The 27,497-nt window shown below is 40.1% G+C and overlaps 1 protein-coding gene across 7 annotated transcripts in view; it reads left to right on the top strand.

Annotated features, from left to right (window-relative positions):
- Window positions 1-27,497, top strand: part of TET1 (tet methylcytosine dioxygenase 1) — a 149,973-nt gene that overhangs the window by 31,957 nt on the left and 90,519 nt on the right. For 6 of the 7 annotated variants that reach the window (XR_010589493.1, XM_005297303.4, XM_065553482.1 and 3 more), the window contains 2 exons: window positions 18,765-21,321; window positions 25,838-25,928. Coding sequence is in view for 6 of the 7 variants with exons in the window: in XM_005297303.4 (XP_005297360.2) it covers window positions 18,765-21,321; window positions 25,838-25,928 (2,648 nt within the window). In the remaining variant the exon portion in view is untranslated. Of the gene's footprint in view, window positions 1-1,529; window positions 3,942-18,764; window positions 21,322-25,837; window positions 25,929-27,497 lie in introns of those variants that run through there. The other variant, XM_065553484.1, reaches the window with a different exon arrangement.

Raw genomic sequence — 27,497 nt, forward strand, 5'->3', positions numbered from 1 at the left:
ACAGTACCCTATCTGGTAGAAAATAAATGTCTCAAAATAGGAAAATATTTGCTTGCTGGAAATAGTTTGCACTGCTATAAGCATTAACCTCACATATGGTAATATTGTTACACTACTGTAGATTTTGTTTACTTTGATGAATTTACTATTTTGTACCTTATTGCTACCATTTTGTTATCATATAAAGTCACTTCAAAATTAATTTTTTTGACACTAACATTCTATTATTATTTTCATAATTGTACAGATGTGTGAATAAAAATCTAAATGCTCTGACTGTAAATTCTAGGAAACAAACACTAATTGAAGGCAAAAGTAATGTGTGTTTGTGGGAATAGCTGTTTAAAACCAAAGAGAGAGTATTTACAATTTCACTTGCAAACATTACATGATGTCTTCCTACTGAAGCAAATACCTTTTGCATTTTGTTTCTGGTACATAAATGGAAAACCTATGCAAGAGGACCTATTACTTGTTGCGGTACCTGGTAGGTGTTGAGGCACTCATTTACATTTTCAACAAATAGAGGGGTGAGAGAGTGGGTTTTTTTTTTCTTTTACCTATTTAATGGTATTTCTCACCCACTTTGTGTATAATGCACCCTGTTTCACAGTGAGGAAATGTTTACAATCACACTTTAGTAAAATGAAAGCACAGATCAGAAGAAACAAACATTGAATATGGCATCAGATTGTCAGAGAGAACTGCTATTATCAATACAGCTAGAAGTGGAACAGTCAGGAACCCATGCACAGAACAACAGCTGATGAAGAAGTACAATCCGTGGTCTTGTCACTAGGTTCCACAATGCCAAGGTCACCTTTTGAATGGCCGCAGAAGTTTTCTACGTTGATGGAGATAATAAAGGAAGAGCCTATGAGAGGGATCCAGAATTCATACAAGAGTCGTCAATAATATAAACACTGCTAAGTGAGTATTACAACTGCATGCATGTACTTTGTGATTTAGGTTTGTTTATAAACACCCTAAGTATACTCCATGTGTGCCAGAAAAGGGAGAACCAGTGATTGCTGAATTCTGTAAAAATCAGTTCAATATAAGCTAAACAAAAAGCAAGCGATGATTAAATACTTAGTACTTTTGGTTTATTTGTATCAAATACTATAAACGTCACATTTCAATGAATGATGCAAATATATATTTTAACACACTTGTACAAAATGGCTCATTCCTTCCCTATGCATGCATGCATAAGTCCCTGTGTGTCTACATAGGACCAGTTTGCAAATATGAAGATGTCAAGGCTTCTATTAGTCTTGGTCACAGTGCAATTTTAGCTATGTTGCTTTAAGAAAACCCACATGATACACATTTCTGAGATATAAATGTTAACAGAAGACAAGAAAAGCAGCTGCTAATGAATGTGATCATGCTTTTAGTGATCTTGGATTGAACTAGTCTTAAGCCATTTATTCCAACTTGTGATATATGATATGTTTTTAATGAAGAACGTCTGCCAGAATACAGAGCTGGAAATAATTCATTTTTATTACTTTTTTTTTTTTAAGATATCAACAACTTGATGGATGGAGCCCCACTGTAATGGAATCTTACAGAGGAGGAAGATAGAACGATGCTACACATGTTGGATATAATACTATCCTGAAAATTACTATCTCACATTTTGTGTTTTTAAAGGGACACTCTCAACTTAAAATCTAGCCAATTAAAAAAATATTAGTGAAATTTTCTACTACACCTGCCTTTAAATCTCTCAGCCAGTTTTTGTGGTTTTAAAAAAAGTAGTTTTGCTCTGTTTTTATTGTGTGAATGTCACACAAATAAAAGGGGAAAAACAATTGAGTATGTAAGGTGAAGGAGCAAAACTAACAATCTACAAAGTGTTTTAAAATGCACAAATTAAAGAAATGGGGAGGGGGAAACTCTTCCTCTAAGATCTTCCATTTATAGTAAACTAGTTGTTGTTTGTAACAATAATAGGTAACAAATTTTCGTACAGTGCGTTATTTTTAAGTTGATAGTGTTCTATAATTTTATGGGTTAATTTTTCCCCTCCCTTTACGCTGGTGCTACTCAGTTGAAGCCAGTGGGATTGTACTGGTATAACTCAGGCCCTGATCCTGCTAACAGTTATACATGTGAGTAATTTTACATCTATGAACAGCCCAACTGAACCACAAACACAGATCCTTTCACCGGTAGTGTCCCGTTTACTTCAGTGGTGTTTTGTAAGGATGCAAAAGTCCACGATATTAGGTCACATTGCAGGGTTAAAGCTGCAAACATTGCATGATTTTAGAAGAATAAACATTCTGAAAGTTACTTTTAAAATTTCATAGAAAATGTTGTCGTGATTCTGAAATGGAGTTTGACTTTTAGAATTAAATAAAAAGTAAGCTAATTTGCTGAAAGGAAATTTACAAGAAATATACGTCCAGGCATGGGGAAAGGTTAAAGCTTAATTCACAATTCATGTATCATTAGAAATTCTTAATGAAATTATGTTACAAAATAAACTTAATCTTTTTAACTCAAATAACTGTATTGTTAATGTTGTCTGCACTCATTATTGAATGTTCAATAAAAATGATTGATTCTCTTTTACTTAGCTTGTAAAATATATGTATTAAGGTTCCTGAAACAGAAAAGCATTTCAAATTTCTTTTCAAATTTCAAAAGTGAGGTGTAAATTTTTATATAGCTTTAAATCCATAAACACAAACTTATCCATTAAAAATAGACAAGCTTCTGAACATTATTTTTGGAATTTATTAATCTTTTAAACTAATATTATTGTATTGACTAAGAAGGCCATTTATTGCCTTCACTAGCTGACCTGGGATGCAGTCAAAGGCAAAACTCTCATTTACTTCAGTGGGACCAGATTTCATGTCTGGTGTTTGTTTTATTCCTTAAATATTGTATGGAGTTAGTGTATGCAGTGACAGAATATACCAAAAATTTGATCCTGCAGTTATTACTCAGGCAAAGTTTCCATCACTTCATTAAGAGTCTTGCCTGTGTCAAGGCTTCAGGATTTAAATCAATCACTAATGCAGGATATTTAACCCATACAGAGAGGCTTTTACTAAGTAAATTCTTTTTTCATAGCATCATAGGACTGGAAGGGACCTTGAGAGGTCATCTAGTCCAGTCTCCTGCACTCATGGCAGGACTAAGTATTATCTAGACCATTCCACACAGGTGTTTGTCTAACCTGCTCTTAAAAATCTACAGTGATGGAGATTCCACAACCTCCCTTCACAAGGGAGTCATTTCCCATTTTGTAATATACAAATCCATAGAAGTATCTCAAAGCAAAATACAATAAATATTAAAGTACTGTATATGGTATAGCTAAAGAAATTAAGTGGAATCACTTTTTATTAGGTTTAACAGTCGAGGCTTAAAAGCTATTCACCTACCCTTGCCATCATGCTTTAACATTTTTTGGGGAAAAAAAATTAAATGATAGAATTTTCAGTGCTTGTTCAATGGTCAGTAGTCTGTGTCACATCATGGATAGCTGATTATGAACAAATATACATATTGCTGTTTCATTTCTGGTGTTTGTCTTGTTATATTTAATCAACATTGTCCAGTTAAACATGGCCCAAAGTTTAGTTTTTGTAAAATAAAATTTTCAAGGAACCTATGATTAAAAGAAAAGTTTCTATGAATCCAAAAAAGTTTAATTTTTATTCAAATAAGCATTGTCCTGTACTCTTGCAGCCTGAACTTTACAGCATTGTTCTTGTGCATAAGAACGTTAAGAGTGAAACTTGTTAAAAAGAAAAGTGAAAGTCCCAGCAGAGTGTAATAGAAAATGGAAACAGCATGAATAGTGTGCTAGCTGCTTTAGAGAGATAAAAGAATACACAGTCCATATTTCAAAGATCTTTCAATCTAAATTGACAAAATACAGATGAAAGATGTTGGGAAGTGCTGCAACACACAAGGTAGGTGATTGGTGACACACACCTTGTCAGTCCCATGCTATTTTTTTTCATCTAAAGTATCTATAGTCAACCTTTTGATTTATCTGTCACTGACTTGTTTGTTCCTTACTGAAACTGTAACAATGCCCTCATTTTAACCTTTTAAAAACAGGACTAGAGCATTGCTATAAACAGAATTTGTTTAGGCCTAGAAAAGGGTGTGTATTTGAGATCTCTTTTTCATGACATAAAACAAGTTCTCTCAAGTCTGCAGATAAACATGCTTAATATGTATTGTCTGTGTCTGGATTGGAGCCAAGTACATTATTGGAGTGCAACAAGTAATAAATAATAAAATTAGTGGCAGAACAGAAAAACAAAAAGTAATGTAACCAGATTCAAAAGTATTTGGATTAAGGAACTAGATGGCTCACTGTTTTGATAGCAGAAGGTAGAATAGGTTACTTCTAAGTCACCAGTTCAAATCTAAGATGTACTGATAGTGAATGAAAATTGCTTATAGCTCGTGCCAGTTTGGTGGACTATAACTATATAAAGTGAATTGTGTCATCTGTTCCTAGTGAACATAGATCCACAATATGCTGATTATCCTACCTAATGACATGCTTTTTAGTATTCTTGGTAGATAAGACAGTGTATTCATATGCTATTGTGATGGACACTGTATAAATATGTAGACAGAGAAACTAGCTTGAATGGATGGATACAGAGACTGAACTTCTCTCGCCTCTAGAGATAATCACTCCAAATTTGAGTTAAAGAATATTAGGAGGGTAATGTGAAGAAATGCACATTGCTACTGATCATACCATTTCTTTTATGGATTAACAGAGCACTACATTTTCCGGTGTTATCAGCATCACTTTTATTTCACTACATTTCAGTTTAGAAAACATGCTAAAATGTATTAAAAAACAGTAGTAAAAAGAAGACAAGATATTAGGTTGCATTAGCATCTCTTACAGTAGAAATACAGTTCTATGCTCAGCTTCTCTTTTATCCTTGTCCTGAGGTGTGTGTTGGGACTGTTCTCCCTGAGGCTTCTCTAACCTGGCAGGGAAGTCACCTATCTACTTACTATAGCAATGGGTCTGATGGAAATAATTTTAAATCTCAATGCATATTTTTAATTCATAATCAAATACAAATTTTCTCCTTACTGCAGTTGCCTTTGAGGGCAATAATTTAGAGTCTTGGGAGTCAGAAACGGCTCCAAACTACAGCATAGATACCACTGATACATACCATCATTTAGGAGCTGATCCTGTAGACCTTATTCATGTGTGTAGTCTCATTGAACTTATTAAGCAAGAAGGGTAGCAGGATCAGGCCCTGGAGGCCTGATTGTGAGAGGTCATGAGCACACCAACCCCCCATTGTTTTTAATGTGAGTTGTGGGTGCACAGTACCTTTTGGAATCCGGTCCTTAGAGAATTAGGAGCTATAGGTGAAGAAAAGAGATGAGTTCACTAATTCTTTCTTTCTGAAACCAAATCATGCACAAGGAAATGGTTCCAAATAGTGAAAGAAGCTGGGAAGAAAAATCTCTCTCTCTCTGTGGAGAGAGAAGCTCGGGAAAGATGCTTGCTATTTGAGGAGCACAGATAAGAGTATAGATAAAATGGAGATGAGATTGGAAAGAGGGGGAGGGAGGTAATAGCTACAGAGAATTTGTGCTGGATTTTTTTAATGGACAGGGAGCTAGTGAAGATTTCTGGGGTTTGGCTAATGTGTTCCTAATCCAGGTATGGATGGGATGAAACACTATATTTTGGTCAAACCTGGAGCTTAGGGGAGTTGAAGGCCATAAAGAAAGAATTACTGGAATAAGAAAGGGAGGCATCAGTGAAAGTTTTGGCAGAGGGGCAGTCTAGTGTCAGGTCTGGGGAATGTTCTGAAGGTGAGCTCAAGTGAATTTACTGACCCCAAAGACACAGGAAGTAAACTAGTTTGATGACAAGCCAAACATTTAGGACCTGATAGCAGGGATGAATATGAAATTTGTGTGGAAGGAGCAAGTAGAATCAGTGTTATATCTGAATACTTACTAGTACCTTTTTAAAATATTCAGATCAATATTAATAAGAGGAGAGTCATTCTGAATGGTGTTTCCATTCCAAACAATATGTTAATTGACATTGCTTTAAAAGTTCTGTTCCACCAGATCAGTTGTCATTCCACTCATTCCTGGATAGATAACTGATTTGCTAAGAGGAGGCAAAGGGTATTAGAAACTTCAAAGACAGAAAGAGTTTGCTAATAGTGTGGTGTGAGGTTGGTTTTGACATTTCTGTTTTTCATAATATGGAAAGAAAAAAATAAAATGTTACATTTGTAAATCAGGAATTAACCTTTTTCTCAGGTGCTGGGTGATCTCATTTATTATCTTTAAAAACAGCCAATACCAATGTTTTGTCCATTTTGGCCTTCTCCTGAGTCTAAATTTCTTAAAAATAAATTATTTTTTTCAACATTAGTCCTTACTGGAAATGCTCCATTTCAAAATCCAGTATTTCCTCCTAGTCTTCAAATCCTCCATGAGTTGCTTTCTCCACCTCTTTCTTTTTTACAATCTGTTCCCAGCACCTATTAAGGAGAATATACAATACAGTAACCACAGATTTAAGCAGTGGGGAGTGGTAAACTGAGAGATCATTTGCATGAACTCTGTGTCTCCCAACTGGAGTTACAACATTGACCTAAAGAGGTTGGGAATCGTGGTTTTTGTTTTTTAAATATGGTCCTACATTAGGGGACATTTTTGCTGAATAGATTTGCCCGTGTCCATAACCTTTTGTGTGTTGCATGTCCTAAAATGCTTTGGATGTTTTTCTGGTAAACTGAGTCCCAGATGCAGGATAGGAGAACTTTTAAAAAGGTGAGATCTGGAATTGGAATATAGTTGGAATATTTTATTTCACTGTTTGAACTGGAAGGGGGAGGGAAAGAACTAATAGTGTGACTCCTTTCCTTGACTAGCACAGTTTTTGCTTCATAGATCACAGATGAGGTGCACAGAACTCAGTTTTGAAAAAGTTAAATCAATTGTTCTTGCAGGTTTCAGGGTAGAGTGAGCACATTTATCAACAATGTGGGGATGTACTGGTGTACTAGCTGATTATATTGAAACTAAGGGATTGTCTCCATTTCTGCATCCTCAGTTGCCTGACCGCTCCTCCATACCTAACTTGAGTTCTGGTCCCAGCTGTCACTGGTCTGAGACCTGGTGTGCTACTTTCTGGCTTCCTTTTGTGCCAGCTGGGGCATTTCAAATTCTAATCTTGTGTTCCAGATGACACCCACAATTTGCATTGTTCCAACACACACAGAAGCAAACAGTGAGGTGGGCAGATGGCATACAGAGGCAGTTGCGTCCCAAGTTCATCCTGAATGTCAGGGGCTGCTGCAGGTCATTGCATGGGAAGGTGGGGTTGCAGTGGGCAGTGAGTTGGAAGCTAGAGGTTGTAGGCCTCATTCTCCTCTCATTAATAACTTTGCACTGATGTGTCCAATCACTCAAATGGGTTTTCACTTGATTTACTGTGGTACAAGTGAGAGGCAAAGACACAGAAGCCTGTGGGGGGGTGTCTGCACAACACACTACACCTGAGTCTGCATGACGCATGCTTGCACATTCAGTGTTTCCAAGCCCACACTTGAGCATCCATACTCCATTGGAAACCTGGGCCCCACAACCATGCTGGTGCATCCATACTGCACTACACAGACCCAAGTCAGAACTTGGGTGTATACCGCTGTATCCCAGGATTCCTAGGGCCTTCTCCTGCTGATGCTGCTCTAGGGTTTGGTTCATAGTGGGTTGTGGGAGAACTTGTCGGTCTGTCCCATGGGAGTTGGCCAGAAGTATTTTAGGTGATTTTAGCCTGCGAACACATCCGGCCAAGCCATTTTGTGTTTGCACACTACCAGCAGCTGGAGCCATCATCATAGATCCCGACGCGGTGGAAGAACTTCTCCATCTTATGCTGTCACTCCTATTTCAAGCATCGGGTGGAGCATCTGCAAGACGCTGCGGGACATTTTGGTGACAGTTTTTGAACTGCTGAAGGCACCTTAGGGGACATTGACATGCCAGCTGCGACCCCGCTGATGCTGCTCGTGACAGTTGTCTTAGCCACAGATTTCCCCCATGTAGACCAGTGCTTCTGGAGCTTGGCTACAAGAACAGATTGTCAAGTATCAGAGGGGTAGCCGTGTTAGTCTGAATCTGTAAAAAGCAACAGAGGGTCCTGTGGCACCTTTAAGACTAACAGAAGTATTGGGAGCATAAGCTTTCGTGGGTAAGAACCTCACTTCTTTGGGAGCATAAGCTTTCGTGGGTAAGAACCTCACTTCTTCAGATCTGAAGAAGTGAGGTTCTTACCCACGAAAGCTTATGCTCCCAATACTTCTGTTAGTCTTAAAGGTGCCACAGGACCCTCTGTTGCTAAGAACAGATTGGTGGGACTACATCATCATGAGGACCAGGGATGACCAACAGTAGGTCCTGAACTTTTGCATTAAGGAGAATGTGCTCCTGGAGGTTTATGATTAGTTGGCCCTCCTTACCCTCCAGTGCCAGCACCCACATGAAGGAGGCCATGGCAGTCCAAAAGTGGGTTGCTATAGCTGGCTACCCCAAACTGCTTCAGGTCTGTGGCTAACCAATTTGGAGTTGGCAAATCAGCTTCGGGTGGTGGTGTGGCATCCCCTGAATTGTCCAAGGGCTGCATAGTCTGCAGGACACAATAGCATGGAGGGGACTCAGGGCATGGGGCTGGAGCAAGAGCTGAAGGTGCCAGTGGAGCCTGCACTCTGGTAGCCATAAGCACAAGTAATGGCTCGAACAGCTCCTTCTGCTACACTCTCAGCCTGAGGTCATGCTCCATGAATCTGTCCACCAATCTCTCCTAGCTCTGTGCAGCCTCTCTCTCTCTCTTTCCGCCCTTGTTTCATCTTTATTCTTTTGATGCTCCATTTGGTCCTTCTGGAACTCTATGTTCCAATTAGTTTTATCTAGAATCTCCTCCATCAGATCATTCCGGACTCTCTTTCTCCTTACCCGCAGTGGGTGAGACTGCTCCCCCAGGTTGTTGGTGCTGTGTGTCTGCTCTGTGGATGTGAAAGGGCCTTGAAAGGAAAGAGAAAGACCATGTTATTGTCTGACCATGATAAAAAATTACATTTTCCACTCTGTCAAAGAGGCCGCTTTAATACAAGTTCAAAGGATGATACTTTTTATCAATGGACTTTATTTTATTCACACAAAAAACACTGGCCACTTCAGCCAAGAAATTGATCACACATCATGGTAAGATACACATGCAAAATTAAATTTAAATTATTTCCCCTTCATTTTTTCCGGGGGTGGAGAGGAATGATGAATAATCTAGTCACTAGCTATGGTTTTTCAGTCCTTTTAGGCAGGACTGACTGATAGTCAGGAGGTTGCCGATGGAAGCATGAACTTCTGCTTCAGGTCAGTGGAGGACAGCTATCCATGTATGGGAAGGAGATATTTGGGCATCTAGTGGCTGACCAGCACATCTCGTAATGGAGATTGGCTTGTGAGGTAGAGGCAGCCCTAGTACATATGGACTATCCTGGATTATAATCAACTATCTGGAGTTCTTACTCTGTGAGAAGTTCACTCTCATCACCAGTCAGCAATGGTGAAAATTCGTGGTAAAGTCAACAAGGTGCTGATTTAACATGGAGATGCAGGAGAATCTCTTTACAGGTACCATGCGTCTGTGCACAGACAGACTGCCTCCCTCTGCTGTAATTTGGACTCTAGTATTAAAGCAAGCAATGGATGAAATACACACTCTGATTGTATTTCCAATTGAGCAGGCCACGTGGAAATTAAGGATGAAATGCTGAGCAGCTGCATTTGAACTAGGAGGTTGCCTGTTCCTGGGAAGCGAGTGGGAAGTGTTGGGATTGAAGGATTGGGAAGCACAGCCCCAGGGGATTGTTGGATAGTGTTGGCAGACTCTACAGACCCGAGCCTGGCAACCTAGACTTGATTTGCATCCATACTGCAAGATGCCTGGGTTTTGTCCTAGATCACAGCCGGACTTGGGCTCTGACCCACCCCCCAGCAGGGTCTGCAGACCCGAGTCCAAAGGAGTTCCAGACTTGAGCCTTTTCTGTGGGTGGAAGGGAGCTTGGGCTTAAACCTGAATCAGAGCCTGATCTTAATGTGCTACATAGACATACTCTGAATGTGTGAACCTCTTGCTGTCCCTTTCTTGCTCTATTTCTATGGAGGAGGGAGAAAACAGGAGCAGACTGCTGTTTTCCAAATCTCCTATTTGTTTAAGACTCAAGTTTTTTTGAGAGTTCTTTCCAGGTTGGGGTAAGGGTACTTAGTACTGCAAATGTAAACTCTGTCAGCTAGAGCAAACTTTCCAGCTGGAGCTGTAGAGTCCATTGTGAGTAGGTGGAAGAGGAGCTCTGAGCTCTTACCTTTTTTTTTTCCTTTTAAGTAGAACAAATGTAAAGAGAAGTGATTGGAGGAGGGCAGTTGATCTATTTATTTACTTTGATTGAATGTACCTTCTTTTATATATTTGAATAGGCAATGGTGGATACTTCTGAAATCCTGGAGGAAGGGAAAGTCATGAGTGAGGGCATCCCCTTTTGTCCCCCCAGTGAAAAACACCATCATCCCAACCCCTTCAGCAGCTGATCTCACCTATGTATCACTAATCTGATCATCTTCTGCTTCCAAAGGCCTCCTCCATTCCCAGGACAAGTCTCCCCTACACTCACAAACTGACCTTTGCCTCTGCTAAAACACTTCCACAGCTCCTCCTCTGTGTGGTATTAAGAAATATTCCCAAATGATTAGGGTAAGGGGATATAAAACCTCAGTAATTTTTAGAAATACTCTTTTATTTTAATATCATCTGAAGTTGGAAGGGGCATCACCAGCTTATTCTTTTGATGCTGCGCCAGTATAACCTATCCTCGTCTTGAGGAGCAGAACATTTTGCATCTGGATTTTTTTAATGTATTGTCATAGGACCCAATTCAATATCTTAGCAAAGAAGTGCATAGATAAACCAGCGTACACAGCAGCAAGTATGCAGTTTACTAAAAGATATAAAAGTTTCAGATTCACTTTAATTACATACGTGTTATATAGTTACTTAAAACTGCCAGAGAGGTCCATGGTGAGACAGAGAGCATCAGCCAGTAGGTGGGCCCATGAATCAACTGTTGTTCTATATTTAATGGCAGTCTGCCAGCAAATCCTGCACAAGCCTCCATCATTGGCAGCAATGTGCAGCACACTGTCAGCGTAGAGAGCTATTCCTGAGATACCACCAGCTCTGTGCCAATCCGAATGGACATGCAGGGAAAACCGTGTGTTCTCAAATAGTGTGGCAGTAGGTACAGCTAGAATACTGGATGAAGAGAAGCTTTGTGCACAACTGTTCAGCTCCCACACACACATCAGTTCCCTGTGTATGGACACAATGTGCAAGGGAACAGTTGCACTCTCAAGTCATTGCTGTCGTTCACGGGGGTTAAGAGTTTGTAGCATTCCTATGAATATCAGACTGGTGCCTGCATTGCAGCTCCATTGTGCAACACCTGGGCAGAACCCCATGCACCCAGTGAAGGGGAAGGGTCTTGTTATTTCTTGTGATATAATTCCTCTGGAGTGGCTGATCCCATTAACCACTCTTGCTGGGATCTGGGTCTGTGTGTTATCTTGTATTGCAGGTCATAGAAGTAATTGTTCTGGGCTACACCTGCTTGTCACAAGTATCAGGGGGTAGCTGTGTTAATCTGTATCTACAAAAACAACAAGGAGTGTGGTGGCACTTTAAAGACTAACAGATTTATTTGGGCATAAGCTTTCGTGGGTAAAAACCTCACTTCTTCAGATGCATCTGTTCTATGCATCTGAAGAAGTGAGGTTTTTACCCACGAAAGCTTATGCCCAAATAAATCTGTTAGTCTTTAAAGTGCCACCAGACTCCTTGTTGTTTCTGCTTGTCACAGTACCTCATGCTACTGTATGTAGGGAACAAAAGGGTTGAAACCAGGATACAAAGGACCATCATCTTTTACTAAATATCAGCCAAGAGCGTTTGGTTCTGCATAGAGTTTAGAGATGGCTCTGGACGCGTGTGGTGAATGTTGGTCCATTCTTTGTCACAATATGTAAGCAGAATAAGTGAGGAGTTGTACTAATGGGAAGATGCACAGGCATTTTCTCCTGCATATTTCTGTACTAAAATGAGATTATTAGCTGAAAAACAATATTTAACACTAAGTAACTAGGAACTAATCTCTGAGAGAATTCTTCTTTCAGGGTGTCAGGCCCTCATTATTTTTGTTGTGTAGATTGTTTAGTGTCAAGAAAAAGGTATAGTCTCTGTCCAAGCTGTCTTGTTACGCTCAGGACACTGTCACTCTTGTTTTAAGAGAAAAATCACTATTAAATTCTGACCCTTATCAGAAACTTTGTTTCCGATTGGCTTTTCATCCATGCAAGAAGCATTAGCAGATGCCTCTGAAGGAGTGGATTAGATTTAATATGTGATATAAGTTAAATATTCAAGCAATTCTCACAACAGATTCAGCTCCCCCCAGTTTTCTCCTTTATACCCCACACTGTATAGTTTTAGATTGAACATGATTTCTTAGCACTTCACATTTTCCAGACAGAGCAGTATTCACCTTAATGAGGGGGAGGTGAAACAGCTTTTATGGACTCCACTTCATTCTTTAGTCCCTCATTGAAATTACTCACAGTTTTGTTAATTTTTTTAATCAGATGAGTCTTCTGTGCTCGAAATCCTGGCATTTGAAGGCACCATTACTTGCAAGTTTTGGTCCCTGGCTGTACAGCTTTCAAGTTTTACAACATAGCTCTCAAGATATATTGCCTTCAGGTTGTTCAGTTATAGCAGAGGCTTTTCTTGGACTGTACTTGGTCTGCCAGACCTAGACCCAAGAAATAATTAAGTGAAACCTGCTCTGCTAAGTCCTCTGGGAACACTTCTTTTTATAGTGGGGCATAGCAACCTGTGGAACTCGTTTCCAGGGGATGTTGTGAAGACCAAAACTATAACTGGATTAAAAAAAGAACTAGATAAGTTCATGGAGGATAGGTTCATCAATGGCTATTAGTAATATGATCAGAGATGCAACCCCATACTCTGGGTGTCCCTAAGCCTCTGACTGCCAGAAGCTGGGACTGGATGTCAGGGCGGATGGGTCACTTGATAATTGCCCTGTTCTGTTCATTCCCTTTGAAACATCTGGCACTGGCCACTGTTGGCAAATAGGATACTGGGCTAGATGGACCGTTGGTCTGACCCAGTATGACAGTTCTTATGTTCATAAAGCAAGCAAAGAAAAACCAATTATTTAACAAGAAAAGCCACAATCTGTTGTATTTTGTGCCTCTGTGTTAATATCTTTGCACAAGTAAAAGAGAAAAAAAAATCTAGTGGTCAAATGGTACAGAATATGTTCCAATAAAAATAATCAAATGTCATGATAATTCCAGTTCTTATATGGAAAAATGAGATATAAACCAAACCATGCCAATGACATGATTCATCACAATCTTTTTTCTGCTCAGTGCATATGGATAACTTCCAAAAATGTTATGGAAGTTATGGAGTACAGGAAATAGTTTGATTTTTAGAATAATGCCCTTTATTACTGAGGTGACTGGGGCTTTGCACAGGCACAGCAGTGCACCTGCGCACACTTAGTCACTTGCAGGATTGGGGCCTATGTGACTCTCCTGACGATTTTCAAGCCCAGCAATAATACTAGGTTTGCTAAAATTATTTTATTAAAGAACAAAATGATTGAGTGTATTGCAACAAAAGAATTAAAGTCTGCTCTGAAGAATCTTGTAGTTCATATACTGTGAAGGCAGGGGGCTGGATTCAATAACCTTTCGGGGTCCCTTCCAGTTCTATGAGATAGGTATATCTCCATTTATTTGGGGAGAGGGATAGCTCAGTGGTTTGAGCATTGGCTTGTTAAAGCCAGGCTTCTGAGTTCAATCTTTGAGGGGGCCATTTAGGGAACTGGGGTAAAAATCTGCCTGGGGATTGGTCCTGCTTTGAGCAGGGGGTTGGACTAGATGACTTCCTGAGGTTCCTTCCAATCCCAATATTCTATGTCAATGGACCTTGTGTGTTGAAGGTGCCAGTCTCTGGGAATAAAAGAAAATTGGTACATTGTCCTGTTTCTTTTTCTATGCAACTCTCTGATTCTTCAGAACATACCACTCAATCTGGCAATGCCCAAAATGCAAATGAGTGACAATGACCCAGAATGCAAGGAATATACATTTATTCATGCTGGAATTTTAAATTGTTGTGGGGATTCATTCCTTTAACATAAAGAACTCTTCCTTTTACCTCAGTTTCATAATTCTTTGTTTCTAAAGGCAAAAGTGAGAGGACACCAATTTTGTGTAGAACATGGGCAACTTTGAAACTGATCTGAGGGATGTGCTCAAAATGACCAGCAACTGAGGGATATGCTTCAGAATCCCTTTGTCTCCTGTCATAGAGAGACAATGGGCATGCTATGGCATGAGATAAGGCATTAAAGAGTAGAGGTAGTTTTTCTGTTGACTTCAGGGGGACAACGGTTTCACCCCAGGTCTCATATTCAGTATGCCCACCTACATGGACTAAGGTAATTGCCTCGGTGAAAGCGTTACCACTTTCTCTGAGCCTGATTTGCTCTGCTTCACACAGGCTCTTGATCAATTGTGAACCATCTTTTTCAGTTTAATTATTGAGTAGACATTATTCTCCTTAGATATTCTGTATCAACTGGCATAATATAATTTATAGTGCCTTTTTGCCTTCCATAACAAGGGTCTTGGTACCTATGACAAACTTTCTGTTGAACAGAAAGTACAGTTTCACCTTTCAGTTCACCTTCTTATGAAATTAAATAAAAAAAAGTCTTAGTTTAAATGCAGCTTCTGGTTCAGATAGATGGTTCAGAGAGGTGCCGCTTACAAGAACATAGGTAAATATCTCAGTTTAATGAAAGTTTGTTAAATAAGGTCTCATATTTTCATAGCCTGTTTTCCTAGATTTTGGTTTACTACATAGTTGCTGAATAATCTGTTTTCACAACCATGACCCAACAGGTCTTGTGATGCCTCTGATAAAATCGATGGTGTTATCTATGTGTACTTTAGGGTCCCCGCTTTCTTATCTTATTTTGTTTATCAAAGAGAAGACTGTTTTAAAGTGAACACCAAGCTCCATCTGGTGTCTGAGCTATAAGTTTAGTTTTGAATGGTGGATTTCTGGAAGCATTGCCTGCTGGGGTGGTTTGATTTAAATCAAAGTGATTTAAATTACTGAGAGGAAACCTTGATTTAAATAATGGATTTTAATCCTCTTTTGCATTTGTACTTTTTAGTTATTTTCCTAAAGAAAGGTTCATTCTTATTGCTTGATATAACCATTAAAATATGTTGATCTGTAATTAAATATAGGCTTTAAACTAAATTTGGTGCTTCTTTTTGCTAACCAGGAGATATACTATATGCACATTTACTTAAGAAATCATATTGCTTAATATAATTATTCAAGAGTCTTAAATTTTACTTTTTTTATGTTATGAAATAGAGAATGTCCCCTATCTTTCTTACTGGACGATCATTTTTTATTCAGGATTTGTGTCACTCTGCATTTGGATGGACAGTAGAATTCAATAAACATGCACAAAAACAGCATTTTAAAATAGTTTTTATGATTTAAATAAAACTACCTTAAATATGATAGATATGTAAGAAAAAAAGTTTATTAAAAACATGTTTTGCATTTAAAACTAACTGATTTATTAAGCAGATAAAGTATTAGTTGTATGTAGTGAATTGACAGTTTGTTTCTGATCACAATTGGCCAGACTTTCAAAAGTATTTGGATGCTGACAGGTGCCTAATGGGATTTTCTGAAGTGCCAAAGCAGGTTAGGTGTCTAACAGCTATTGAGATCAATGGGAGCTAGTTAGGTGCTTAACCTACTTAGGTGTTTTCAAAATCTGGCTAGTGATTGCTTCTTTAGATGCCTAAATATCTTTGAAAATCTGTTCCCATGTCCTTTACATTTTTAAAATTAGTAGAACTGATTCTCTGCCACCTGGTTTTTATTTATAGATTGGAAAACAAAAACAAGTTTTCCTGCTTTTTCAATTCCCAGATGGTTTCTCAACTTTGAATAAAATGATGAAAATATTGTCTCTGCACCTGTTTGCTAAACTCACACCAAAAGTAATTAATGCAAAAGCTTTTCTACTTTTATATTTTCTGAATATTGTAAAGACTGAAAATAATATAGATACTTACTTAATGCAGTACATGAAATTATGACAGATTTATAACATGTGAGTTGACCCCAAAGTTAAAAATGTTTTTCTCCTGATCCTGTATATAATTAAAAATGCAACACTCTTTAACTTATTAAAATTTGAGGAGGGCATATTGATGTAGGTTTTAAAAAAAAAAAAAAAGTTATATGATTTTAATAGATTGTAGAAAGTTTAGGCCTTAACATAGGTTGTCATAATTTCAAGTTTAATTTTAAATTGGTTTATTTTTAAAAATAAAAATGTATTTCATTTCAATAAAAAATCCAGTTAAAATTAATAATCAATTTCTTAATTAAAAAAGAAACCAAAACATCAATTTTTATTCACCCAGATCGCCTGCTTTAATGTTTTCTTAGGGTACGTCTTCACTACCCGCCGTATTGGCGGGTAGCAATCGATTTATCCAGGATCGATATATCGTGTCTCATTAAGACGCGATATATTGATCCCTGAACGCGCTCACCGTCGACTCCAGAACTCCACCAGAGCGAGCGGCGGTAGCGCAGTCGATGGGGGAGCCGCGGCCATCGATCCCGCGCCGTCTGGACCCCAGGTAATTCGATCCAAGATACTTCGACTTCAGCTACGCTATTCGCTATTCGCGTAGCTGAAGTTGCGTATCTTGGATCGATCCCCCCCCCCCAGTGTAGACCAGCCCTTAAATTACATAGATCCTTCCTTCATAAAGTAATAGCTTGTATGATGCACATTATTAGTGTTTTTCCCAATATGAAATATTCCAACTCCGTCTAGTCACCTGATGTGGTTCTGGTAATATATGTGTAGTCCCATATATTAGAAAGAACACATTTCACTAAAAAAATTATTAGTATATTGAAGTTAAAATGGAAAAATAAGAAAATTTGCTCAGTTACATCAGAGAATGTTCAGTGGTCAGAAAGTGCTCTGCTGAGATACAATGCAAACATTCACTTGAGACATGTATATGTACCAATTTTTCACTTGTCATCAGGAGATCTCCATCAATTTGCCACACAAAAGAAACTTCACAGTGCTCTGTTCCATTAAATATGGTAAAATTCACTCCTGTGCAGAGGGCCTTCACAAGGCCTTATACATTTAAGTCTTGCATAAACTCTGTGCTAAGACTTAAGGAGAACTTAAGTGGTGTGTAGTTTTATCACAAGCCTTCAGGTATTTGCATATGCTCAGATCCCCCACCCATCTCCCCTGCTTTGAAAATGTTATTAATGTAGACTTTTTATATTGTTCTCAGGCAGACCTCAAAGTGGCAACACTGTGAACTTGGGGTAGAATCTGTCCATTGTTTCAAGCTATCTGAAGTTTCAGGAAGACAGTTGTGCATTGTGTCATGTTTGTGTCACATTGGGAAGGTTTTATTCACAGTGATTAGGATTAGAAACTTTTTATTTTAAATCAAACTCTGAAATTTCGAAGACTTTGATTAGACTGGTGAAGCGAAGGGGTACCCTCCTAATACTCTTCCTAGAGTCACTATGGTGTGTATACAACAGCCTTGATGGTGCATTGTGCAAGAGGTACTGCTACTTAATGCAGCATTTAATTGGGTAAAATATAGTTAATCTAAAATCACCATACAAATATTATTTACTGTTTAAATCTCTCTTAGAGTGTGTCTACATGGGAAAGGCCTAAAGTATAATTTAAGGTGTGAATTTAAATCAATATAGTTATACCGGTATAACTCTCCATCAAGAATAAGAGTGACTTTTTGGGGGTTAGCTTATGTTGCTTTAGAAGAAGTTTAAACTAACTCCCCAAAAGTTACTCTTATACTAAAATAAGAGTGTCCACATGGGGAGTTACACAGGTATAACTATACTGGTTTAATTATATTGGTATAATTATATTGATATAACTGGTAAAACTTTCTCATGTAGATAAGCTCTTAGACCAGGGTTAATCAATTATTTTTTGTCAAGGGCAAAATTCCTTGATCAAGGTATAGTCAGGGTTCAGACTCCAGAGAAAATAATAATAATAATTAATAATATGTAAATAAAAATATTTTTGGGGTCTGTTCAAAGTGTGTGGCAGTCCGATTTGGCCAGTGGTCCGCCTAGTGACTACCCCACCTTAGACTTTAATCCTGCAGTGAGCTCCAGAGAGACATAAGGTGTCTGCTTGTACAAAGTTCATTGCAGGATTGAGGCCTGAGGGCCTGACTCTTGTTACACTAAAGCCCATTACATTTGCACTTATTGCTAGAGTGGTGTAAGGGGTTCTTAGTATAAGTGAGAATCAAGTCCTTAGTCTTCAGATCTTCTTTTATGGATTGCCTGTGCTACTGACTTGTTCTGCAGCTGTTCTGTCTGCTAATGCTCAATCATGGCATTCCTTACATCAACCATGAAAGGGTTTAATTAGTGTAGGGTCACTGCTTCTTACCTTACATTTTAAACAGCTGATGCAACTATTTTTTGTATTGTTTTTTAGGCAGATTTAGAAAACAAACCAGTAAATGGCCTCAGACCAGAACTCATGGAATGCAGTATATGCGGTCATGGTGAAAAATACAGGGTGAAAACAAATCAAACAGTACCCTTTGAAAATGTACAATCTAATGAAAAAGAAAGTATGACAGGCTTAGAAGCAGAGAAGTGGACAGATAATGAAAAACCATCATTTAGCGTCTGTGTCAATGGAGATATCCATGGAACTGTGACAGATAATGAACACCTGAAAAATTCTGAAGAAGAAAGAGCAGTCTCTCCCAGTGAGTTAGTTGAGCCAAAAAAGTTGTTTGCACAAACCATTAGAAATGGCATTAAAAACATACATTATCCACCATCAGAATCAGATGTGTCACAGACAAAAGTAATTGTAGAAGAAAGGGCAGATTTGACAAACAACTGCAGAGAAAACAACTCCCCTTCACATCAAACAAATACTGCTAATCTGAATAATGTTGTAAGCGCTTTGACAACTGGTGTTTGCTGTGCTCATCCAGAAAAACAAGGAAATGTTTTCCTGAGGCAGAAGTCAAACTGTACCTGCAAGACCTTTCAAAGATCTGACAATTCAGTTCTGCAAACTGATTCTATTGTGAATACACAGGAAAGATCATGTTATACACCTGTGCCTGAAAAGGAAGTCCATGTTGAAAAAGATGTTGTTAAAATACCAAACAAAGAGACACAACTTGAAAACTCCTCACTTCAGCCAACCTTTTTGTCCCTGATTAAAAACAGAAATTTAACCGTAGAGCAGGTTGTAGCTATTGAAGCATTAACAAAATTATCAGAAGCCCCATTAGAAGCATCTGCACCAGATAAAACAAAAAATATTGAACATGCAGAACAAACAACTTCCCATTTACTCCATAATTACAAAAGGGACATTTCCTGCTCTTTGACTTCTTCTACATTAAAAGAAATCAAAGAGACTTACTTACAGAATGAACAACATCTCTTGAGTCGCTATGCTCGTTCACAGAAGCAGCTCCTTAATAAGGCAGTGTTGTACAATGGCCAAAGTACTGTTTCTGAACCACATGATAAATCTGTTAATACTACCGGTGGATCATATAGATCACATGTATCCCCAAGAGATACCAAATCTTTGTCTGTTTCAGTACCTAATGCAAAGTCATGTTCAGGTCATACTACCAAGAAAAACTCTCTGTATGATAAAGTTACCATTGCTACATGTTTCAACAATTCATGTAATGTCCATCAAACAAGTAGCAAATTGGAGATTCTGAGCCAGTTTGAGAAAAACAAAGCTTATAATGATCTGAACTTGAAAAGTAATTTTGCAGTGAAGGAAGGAGGAATTCACAGCCAGGATGAAGAAGATGTAGCTACACAGTTAACTCAACTTGCAGCAATAATTGAATCAAATCAGACAAGTCCAGAGCAGAAGAATGATGTAAAGACATCACTTCTCAGTCTAATATCACATGAGATTCAGCCAAAACATAACCAGGACCAGTGCCTACTGAAGAAAAAACAATCTGTGTTTATAAGGCACAATTATAGCTCATTGTTAGTAAAGCAAAAACAGCCAACACATAAAAAAGGAAAAACTGTACCATGGAAACAAAGACACAAAAAGAAGCCTCAAGTACCGGACTATCAAGAAAATAATCAAAAACAGCAAGAGCATTTGGCTTACGAGCATAATGAATTGCAGGACATTTGGATATCATCAAAACCACTTAGTCGTACCATGCCACGGGATTTGAAAATAGCTGCATCAAAAAAAAAACCTCCCAGAACCAAAGTACAGAAGGAACTGAATCAAAGTACTTTATCATCACAACAAAAAACTAGATTATTTCTTCCACAGACTCAGATAAAAATCCATAGACATCTACCTGAGGTACCATGGGAGAAAACAAAAGACAGGCTGTTTGGCTGTGAAGTAGTAACTGAGCACATCAAAACTGTAGGCGCCAGTGACACACTAGGTATTGATCCACTGAAAAGTGACATTGTTGTTACTTCTTCACAATACAATGGCCTGCTCTCCAGTAATCCTATGGTTGCGTCACAACTTAAAACAGAATCGTGTTCAAACAGACCAAGTGAAAATGTACAGATGTTTACAGAAAAATATAATAATTCTCAGGTACAGCAAACAATGAATGTCATTCAGACATATCCCTTGCCTCAAACACTTAATCAGTCTAACCAGAGAGCTCATGAGATATCTGATGAAGACCAAGCAAATTTTCAGCAGAATGCTGCAGAGCAACAATTGGATCAGAAGTTGCAAACACTCCCAGTTACCTGTTGTGAGACCCATTTACCACACACAATAGAAACTCTCAGGAATATAGATTGTGCAGGTGAAATTACAGTTCTGACATCAACAAGCTTGGGTATTGAAAACCCCCAGAGTATAGGTGACTTGGGATGTTCTCCGGCAAAGAATACACTCAGCAGTTTTCTTGAATCTCCTATGAAGTTCCTAGACACTCCTACAAAAAATCTGATTGATACACCTACCAAAAAAGGACAGTCTGAATTTCCAATCTGTGACTGTGTTGGTAAGTGCCTATTAGGTAATTATTGCATGCACCTTTCAAATAATATATATATTCACATCACTCCTCTTAATAGAAAAAAAGCACCCTTTTAATATTTTTATGTGCAGACCTCTGTCTCCATGAGGGTCACTGTTTGCTGGGTCCTTGCCAATTAGACATCAAGGGGAGGGAGGAAGGTGCTTTCCCCCCCACCCTATCTTATGTGGGTAACTTCAGTGAGGTGGTTTTATGGGCTTTCTCTGCCTTGCAGCTGGTAAGTTTTAAGTCGCCAGATCAGTGATTGGCCTGTGTGTGGGGGGAGTTCAGGGGACATGCAAAAATGAACATTGGGGAGGGAGAGACATTCAATCATCCCTCCAGCTAAGGGTCATCTTCCCACCTTTGACTTTGTGACCACTGGCTTGGCACATGGGAGTGGGCTCCAGTTCATCAATCGTTATTTTCAAGGTTAGGAAGGAATTTCCACATGACAGATTGGCCAAGCCATGGGGAATTTTTTGTCTTCTTCGAAATACTGCACAGGGCTGACAAGGCAGGGGAGAACATTCATACCTAGAATTTGAGATAGGGCACAGATATGGGTGGTCATGATGCCTTAATTGGTGGTCCTTATGACTGGTTTGTCACATCTGTGATGGGAGTCCTTGCAGAAGGATTATGGATGTCTGTTATCCCAGAGTCTGAGGGCTGGTCTACAGTACAGGGGGGGATCAATGTAAGTTACACAACTTCAGCTATTTGAATAATGTAGCTGAAGTCGACGTACCTAGATCAACTTACCACGGTGTCTTCACTGCGTGTGTCGACGGGAGACACTCTCCCGTCAATTCCCCTTGCGCTTCTCGTTGAGAACTCGTACCAGAGTTGACGCTAGAGTGATCGGCAGTCGATTTATCGTGTCTATACTGGACACGATAAATCAATACCCGCTGGATTGATCGCTGCCTGTCAATCCGTCCGGTAGTGTAGACAAGCCCTTAGCTAGGGTGTGGGAGATGAGGCTAATGGCATAACAGTTTGTACCCATGGTGTGGGACCTTGATGCCTTACATAGACACAGGGCATCCTCACAGGGTGAAGCTGACCGTTTAAGGGTATGTCTACACAGCAATGTTGACACTCTAGCTCTAGGAACGTGGTGCAATGTAAGGAAACTCTACTGCCCACCCTGATTCTTAACTGTGGTGGTGCTGTTGATGGGACTCAGGTGCCCCTAAAGAGCCCACAAGTACATAAACTGCATAATTAACTCATTTGGTGGCAGTCTCAGTAGAACCAATGACTGCAGTTTGAGAAGGCTTTATATTGAATTACCATCTAATATGAGAATTGGACTCTCCACCCTGTAGGCTGTCACAGTAGCAGAAAAATGTTCTGAGGATAATTAGGACATCAATCTCTAGGGTTGTCAAACTATTAAAATGAAACTTTGTAATTCTTAATTTTTAAAATGGAATGTTCAATGAAAGTGTTTTAGTTTGGTTTGTGTTTTATTTATTTTTGTCTGTTTGTTTTGAAATTTCACATAAAATGTAGGTTTCAGAGGAAAAACACACACAAACCCCAGCCTGTCTGCTGCCAGCTGCAAAACAGTGAAGAACATCTCCAGGGCTTGGGGTGCAGTGTGCTCCAGCACCCCTCCCCTGGGGGATAACTTATCCTTGCCCCCCCCACATACATACCCCATGACGCAGGGATAAGAGATCCCCAGGAGACTGGGGGGAAGTTTTGGGGCTGGCTCCCACTCACTGCTCTCACAGTGCATGCTACCCAGGCACCTCTGCACACGCAGCCCTAGGGAGGGCGGGGGCTTCCTGGAAGCAAGGAACAGAAAGCAGAGCAGGACCAAATAACGGCCCTGCAGGGAGAGGGAGCAGGAGAGATCCCGGTACAGCACGGCTGGGGCAGGGATGACCCCCAAAATCCTGGCAGCTGGGAGCTGCCTACCACCTGTCAGCTTTACTCCCTGCTTTGGGCAAGCTCTGTGCAGCAGAGAGGAGGAGCCAGAGCAGGAAGAGGAAACACACTTGGCTAGGCAGTAATGGCGCTTCTAGCCGCTACCCTGGCTGCCTGCAGCATTGCTCCTCTGCCACTGGGAACTCTGGGATACATCTGGAGGACTTCCAGGACCCAAGTTAAACCAGAGGCATGTGCACACAGGAAAGCAATAGGGCTTGGACTGTAGGTCCCAGCTTAGCACAGGCTCAGACCCTTCAGCCCTGCAAGCTCCTGGGACACTGGGTCTGAGCCCGAGGTTAGCACAGTTGATGTGTGGATGCAAGAGTGTTGCTCACACTGCTATGTAGACATACCCTACATGGGATTGTGGTGGGAAGGGACTGCAGTCCACAGGTCAGTAGGGGACCCCATAGGCCTTCAAAGCCTACAATGAAAGAACACCTTCAGGACTCAGGGTGGCCAAGGAATAAAGCTGGGGGGAGAAAGGTAACTCCGCTTCATGGAAGATTTCAGTATTTTGAAAATGGGTTTAGTATTAATTCAGAACACTCCCATCCCCACCCCAACATTTTGAAATTCACTACAAAAGGGATTGAGGCTGTGGCTCTGGGCATCTCCTTGGCAGGGCTGCCCTGGAGCCAGGAGTTCCCTGCTCTCTGGGACTTTGTGTACACTAGCACTTTTGTCAGTCAGGGCTATGAAAAAACCACACCCCTGACTGATATAAGTTTCAGTGACAAAAGCGCCGGTGTGGACAGTGCTGTGTCGGCAGGAGATGCTCTCCTGCCAACATAGTTAGCGCTGCTCGTTGGGGGTGGTTTAATTATGCTGGCAGGAGAACTCTCTCCTGTCCACATAGAGTGGCTACATGGGAGACCTTACCGTGGTACAGCTGCAGCAGTACAGCTGTGCTGCTGTAAGGTCTGTTGTGTAGATATAGCCTGTGGTAGTCCACCTGGCAGGCTGACAAGGAGCCAAGCAGGTGAACTGGGAGAAAATCAGGCAGATTTCCATTGGAACATTGTCAAAATCAACTGTCTCCGCCGAACATTTCAATTTTGACAAATTGACAAATTTTGATGGAAAGATGTTTCGTTGGAATGTTTTTGACAGCTGTACAAGGTAACTGTTTTGGTTGATTTGTTCTAAGGTGTGGCATTAAAAAAGTTTAATAAAGTTCTGTCTAGAAGCCTTCAGAACAAATATGGTGTTGAGAATTTTACTGACACTGCTTAACTGGTGGCACCAACGATATGTAGTTCTCTCATGTTTTCAGACTTTCAAAGCACTCAGGTGACAAAGATTAAGGGCATGTCTACAAGAACAGTTAGGCTTTGTCTACACTGGCAAGTGAAAAACAAAACTTCTGTCATTCAGAGGTGTTAAAAAAACACCTCCCTGAAAGACAAAACTTCTGTTGACGACAAGTGCTGGTGTGAACAGCGCTTTGTTGGCAGGAGCGCTCTCCTAAAAGCTGCCTAGTGTAGACATAGCCGAAGGCCTTGGCTACACTGGCGCTTTATAGTGCTGAAACTTTCTCGCCCAGGGGTGTGAAAAAACACCCCCCTGAGCACAGCAAGTTACAGCGCTGTAAAGCGCCAGTATAAATAGTGCCCCGGTACTGGGAGCCATGCTCCCAGTGCTGTAAGCTAATCCCCTCGGGGAGGTGGAGTACCTGCAGCGCTGGCGCCTCGACCACACTCGCACTTCAAAGCGCTGCCACGGGAGCGCTCCCGCGGCAGCGCTTTGGAGTTTCGAGTGTAGCCAAGCCCGAAGTTTGTCGGAAGCTGGGGTGTGAATCTGTCCTGCAGTAGTCTGCTGCAGACTAACCATACTTGTGGACTCTGCTGATGCACATTAAAACTTCAGTGATTAGTCCTCTTTGAAAATGAACTAGATCAAAGTGCATTAACAAACTGTTAATGTGCATCAGCAGGGTCTATACAGTTAGTCTGTGGCAGGTTAGTGCAGGGTAGATTCAGTCCCCAGCTTGTGTGAATTAAATCAGATCAAACAACAAAACATGCTCATTGGGGCTGATTTCTTATTCTGGTCCTAAAATTCTGATCTTGTGCATAAGGCACCAAATAGAGAGTGAGGAGATCTGTGTTGTGTTCCCAGTTCTCCTGCAGGTTCCTGCGTGACACTGGGTTTAACTTCTCTATGCTTCAATTCCCCTATGTCTAAACTGAAGTAAGAAAATTTCCCTACTTCACAGGGGTATTGTGAGGCTTAATTCATAAATATTTTAAATCTCTCGTAGAAGGTGCTCTAGAAGTGCAAAATATTATTGTTGTTATTAGTTGATTTATTTAGAATGTCAAGGAAAAAGTCCATTATCAGGTTATGGAAGACAGCAAATTTCACAAAGGTTGCATTTTATTGCTTCTTTAAGAAGAGGCCTATTAATATACTATGTATTAATCATGATGAAAGGCTTTAAGATTTTATGCATTTAATTCCAGGGATAATTCTGTAACAAACTTGTATGGTTATTATTTAATGTTGTAAATAAATTTTGTAAATGCCAAATTTATTTTTCTGATCCTTCCTGCAGAGCAAATTATAGAAAAAGATGAAGGTCCATATTATACACACCTTGGGACAGGACCAAGTGTTGCTGCTGTCAGGGAAATAATGGAAAACAGGTGAGAAAAATCTGTTCACTACATAGTGATAAAAATCATTTATTATTGTATAAACATAAAAGAAGAAAATAATTTGGTACAGGTGACATTATGTTTGGCCTTTGTCTGCCTTCGCCTCTTTTCCCTCCCAGTAATTATTTGTACCACATCTTCTCTTTCTGATGTATGTGGACTGAACTATTGCATCAACACTAAATGTTGTCATCTTTTTAGAGCAAAAGCAATTTCCAATCTTGCCAAGTGCTGGGTTCTTTCAAACCTCCCAAGGAAATCAAGATTTGGTTCTCAAGAGCCCTGTAGGCAGACAGGCAAATATATATATATATATATATATATATATATATATATGCAGAAATAGAATCATAGAATATCAGGGTCGGAAGGGACCTCAGGAGGTCACTAGTCCAATCCCCTGCTCAAAGCAGGACCAATTCCCAATTAAATCATCCCAGCCAGGGCTTTGTCAAGCCTGACCTTAAAAACCTCTAAGGAAGGAGATTCTACCACCTTCCGAGGTAACCCATTCCAGTGCTTCACCACCCTCCTAGTGAAAAAGTTTTTCCTAATAGCCAACCTAAACCTCCCCCAATGCAATTTGAGACCATTACTCCTTGTTCTGTCATCAGGTACCACTGAGAACAGTCTAGATCCATCCTCTTTGGAACCCCCTTTCAGGTAGTTGAAAGCAGCTATCAAATCCCCCCTCATTCTTCTCTTCTGCAGACTAAACAATCCCAGTTCCCTCAGTCTCTCCTCATAAGTCATGTGCTCCAGACCCCTAATCATTTTTGTTGCCCTCCGCTGGGCTCTTTCCAATTTTTCCACATCCTTCTTGAAGTGTGGGGCCCAAAACTGGACACGGTACTCGAGATGAGGCCTCACCAATGTCGAATAGAGGGGGATGATCACGTCCCTCGATCTGCTGGCAATGCCCCTACTTATACAGCCCAAAATGCCGTTAGCCCTCTTGGCAACAAGGGCACACTGTTGACTCATATCCAGCTTCTCGTCCACTGTAACCCCTAGGTCCTTTTCTGCAGAACTACTTCATAGCCATTCGGTCACTAGTCTGTAACAGTGAATGGGATTCTTCCGTCCTAAGTGCAGGACTCTGCACTTGTCCTTGTTGAACCTAATCAGGTTTCTTTTGGCCCAATCCTCTAATTTGTCTAGGTCCTTCTGTATCCTATCCCTACCCTCCAGCGTATCTACCACTTCTCCCAGTTTAGTGTCATCTGCAAACTTGCTGAGAGTGCAGTCCACGCCATCCTCCAGATCATTAATGAAGATATTGAACAAAACTGGCCCCAGGACCGACTACTTGAAACCGGCTGCCAACTAGACATGGAGCTGTTGATCACTATCCGTTGAGCCCAACGATCTAGCCAGCTTTCTATCCACCTTATAGTCCATTCATGCAGCCCATACTTCTTTAACTTGCTGGGAAGAATACTGTGGAAGACCGTATCAAAAGCTTTGCTAAAGTCAAGGAATAACACATCCACTGCTTTTCCCTCATCCACAGACCCAGTTATCTCCTCATAGAAGGCAATTAGGTTAGTCAGGCAT

This window comes from Chrysemys picta, chromosome 7 (assembly GCF_011386835.1).
Source record: "Chrysemys picta bellii isolate R12L10 chromosome 7, ASM1138683v2, whole genome shotgun sequence".
NCBI classification, from domain to species: domain Eukaryota; kingdom Metazoa; phylum Chordata; order Testudines; family Emydidae; genus Chrysemys; species Chrysemys picta.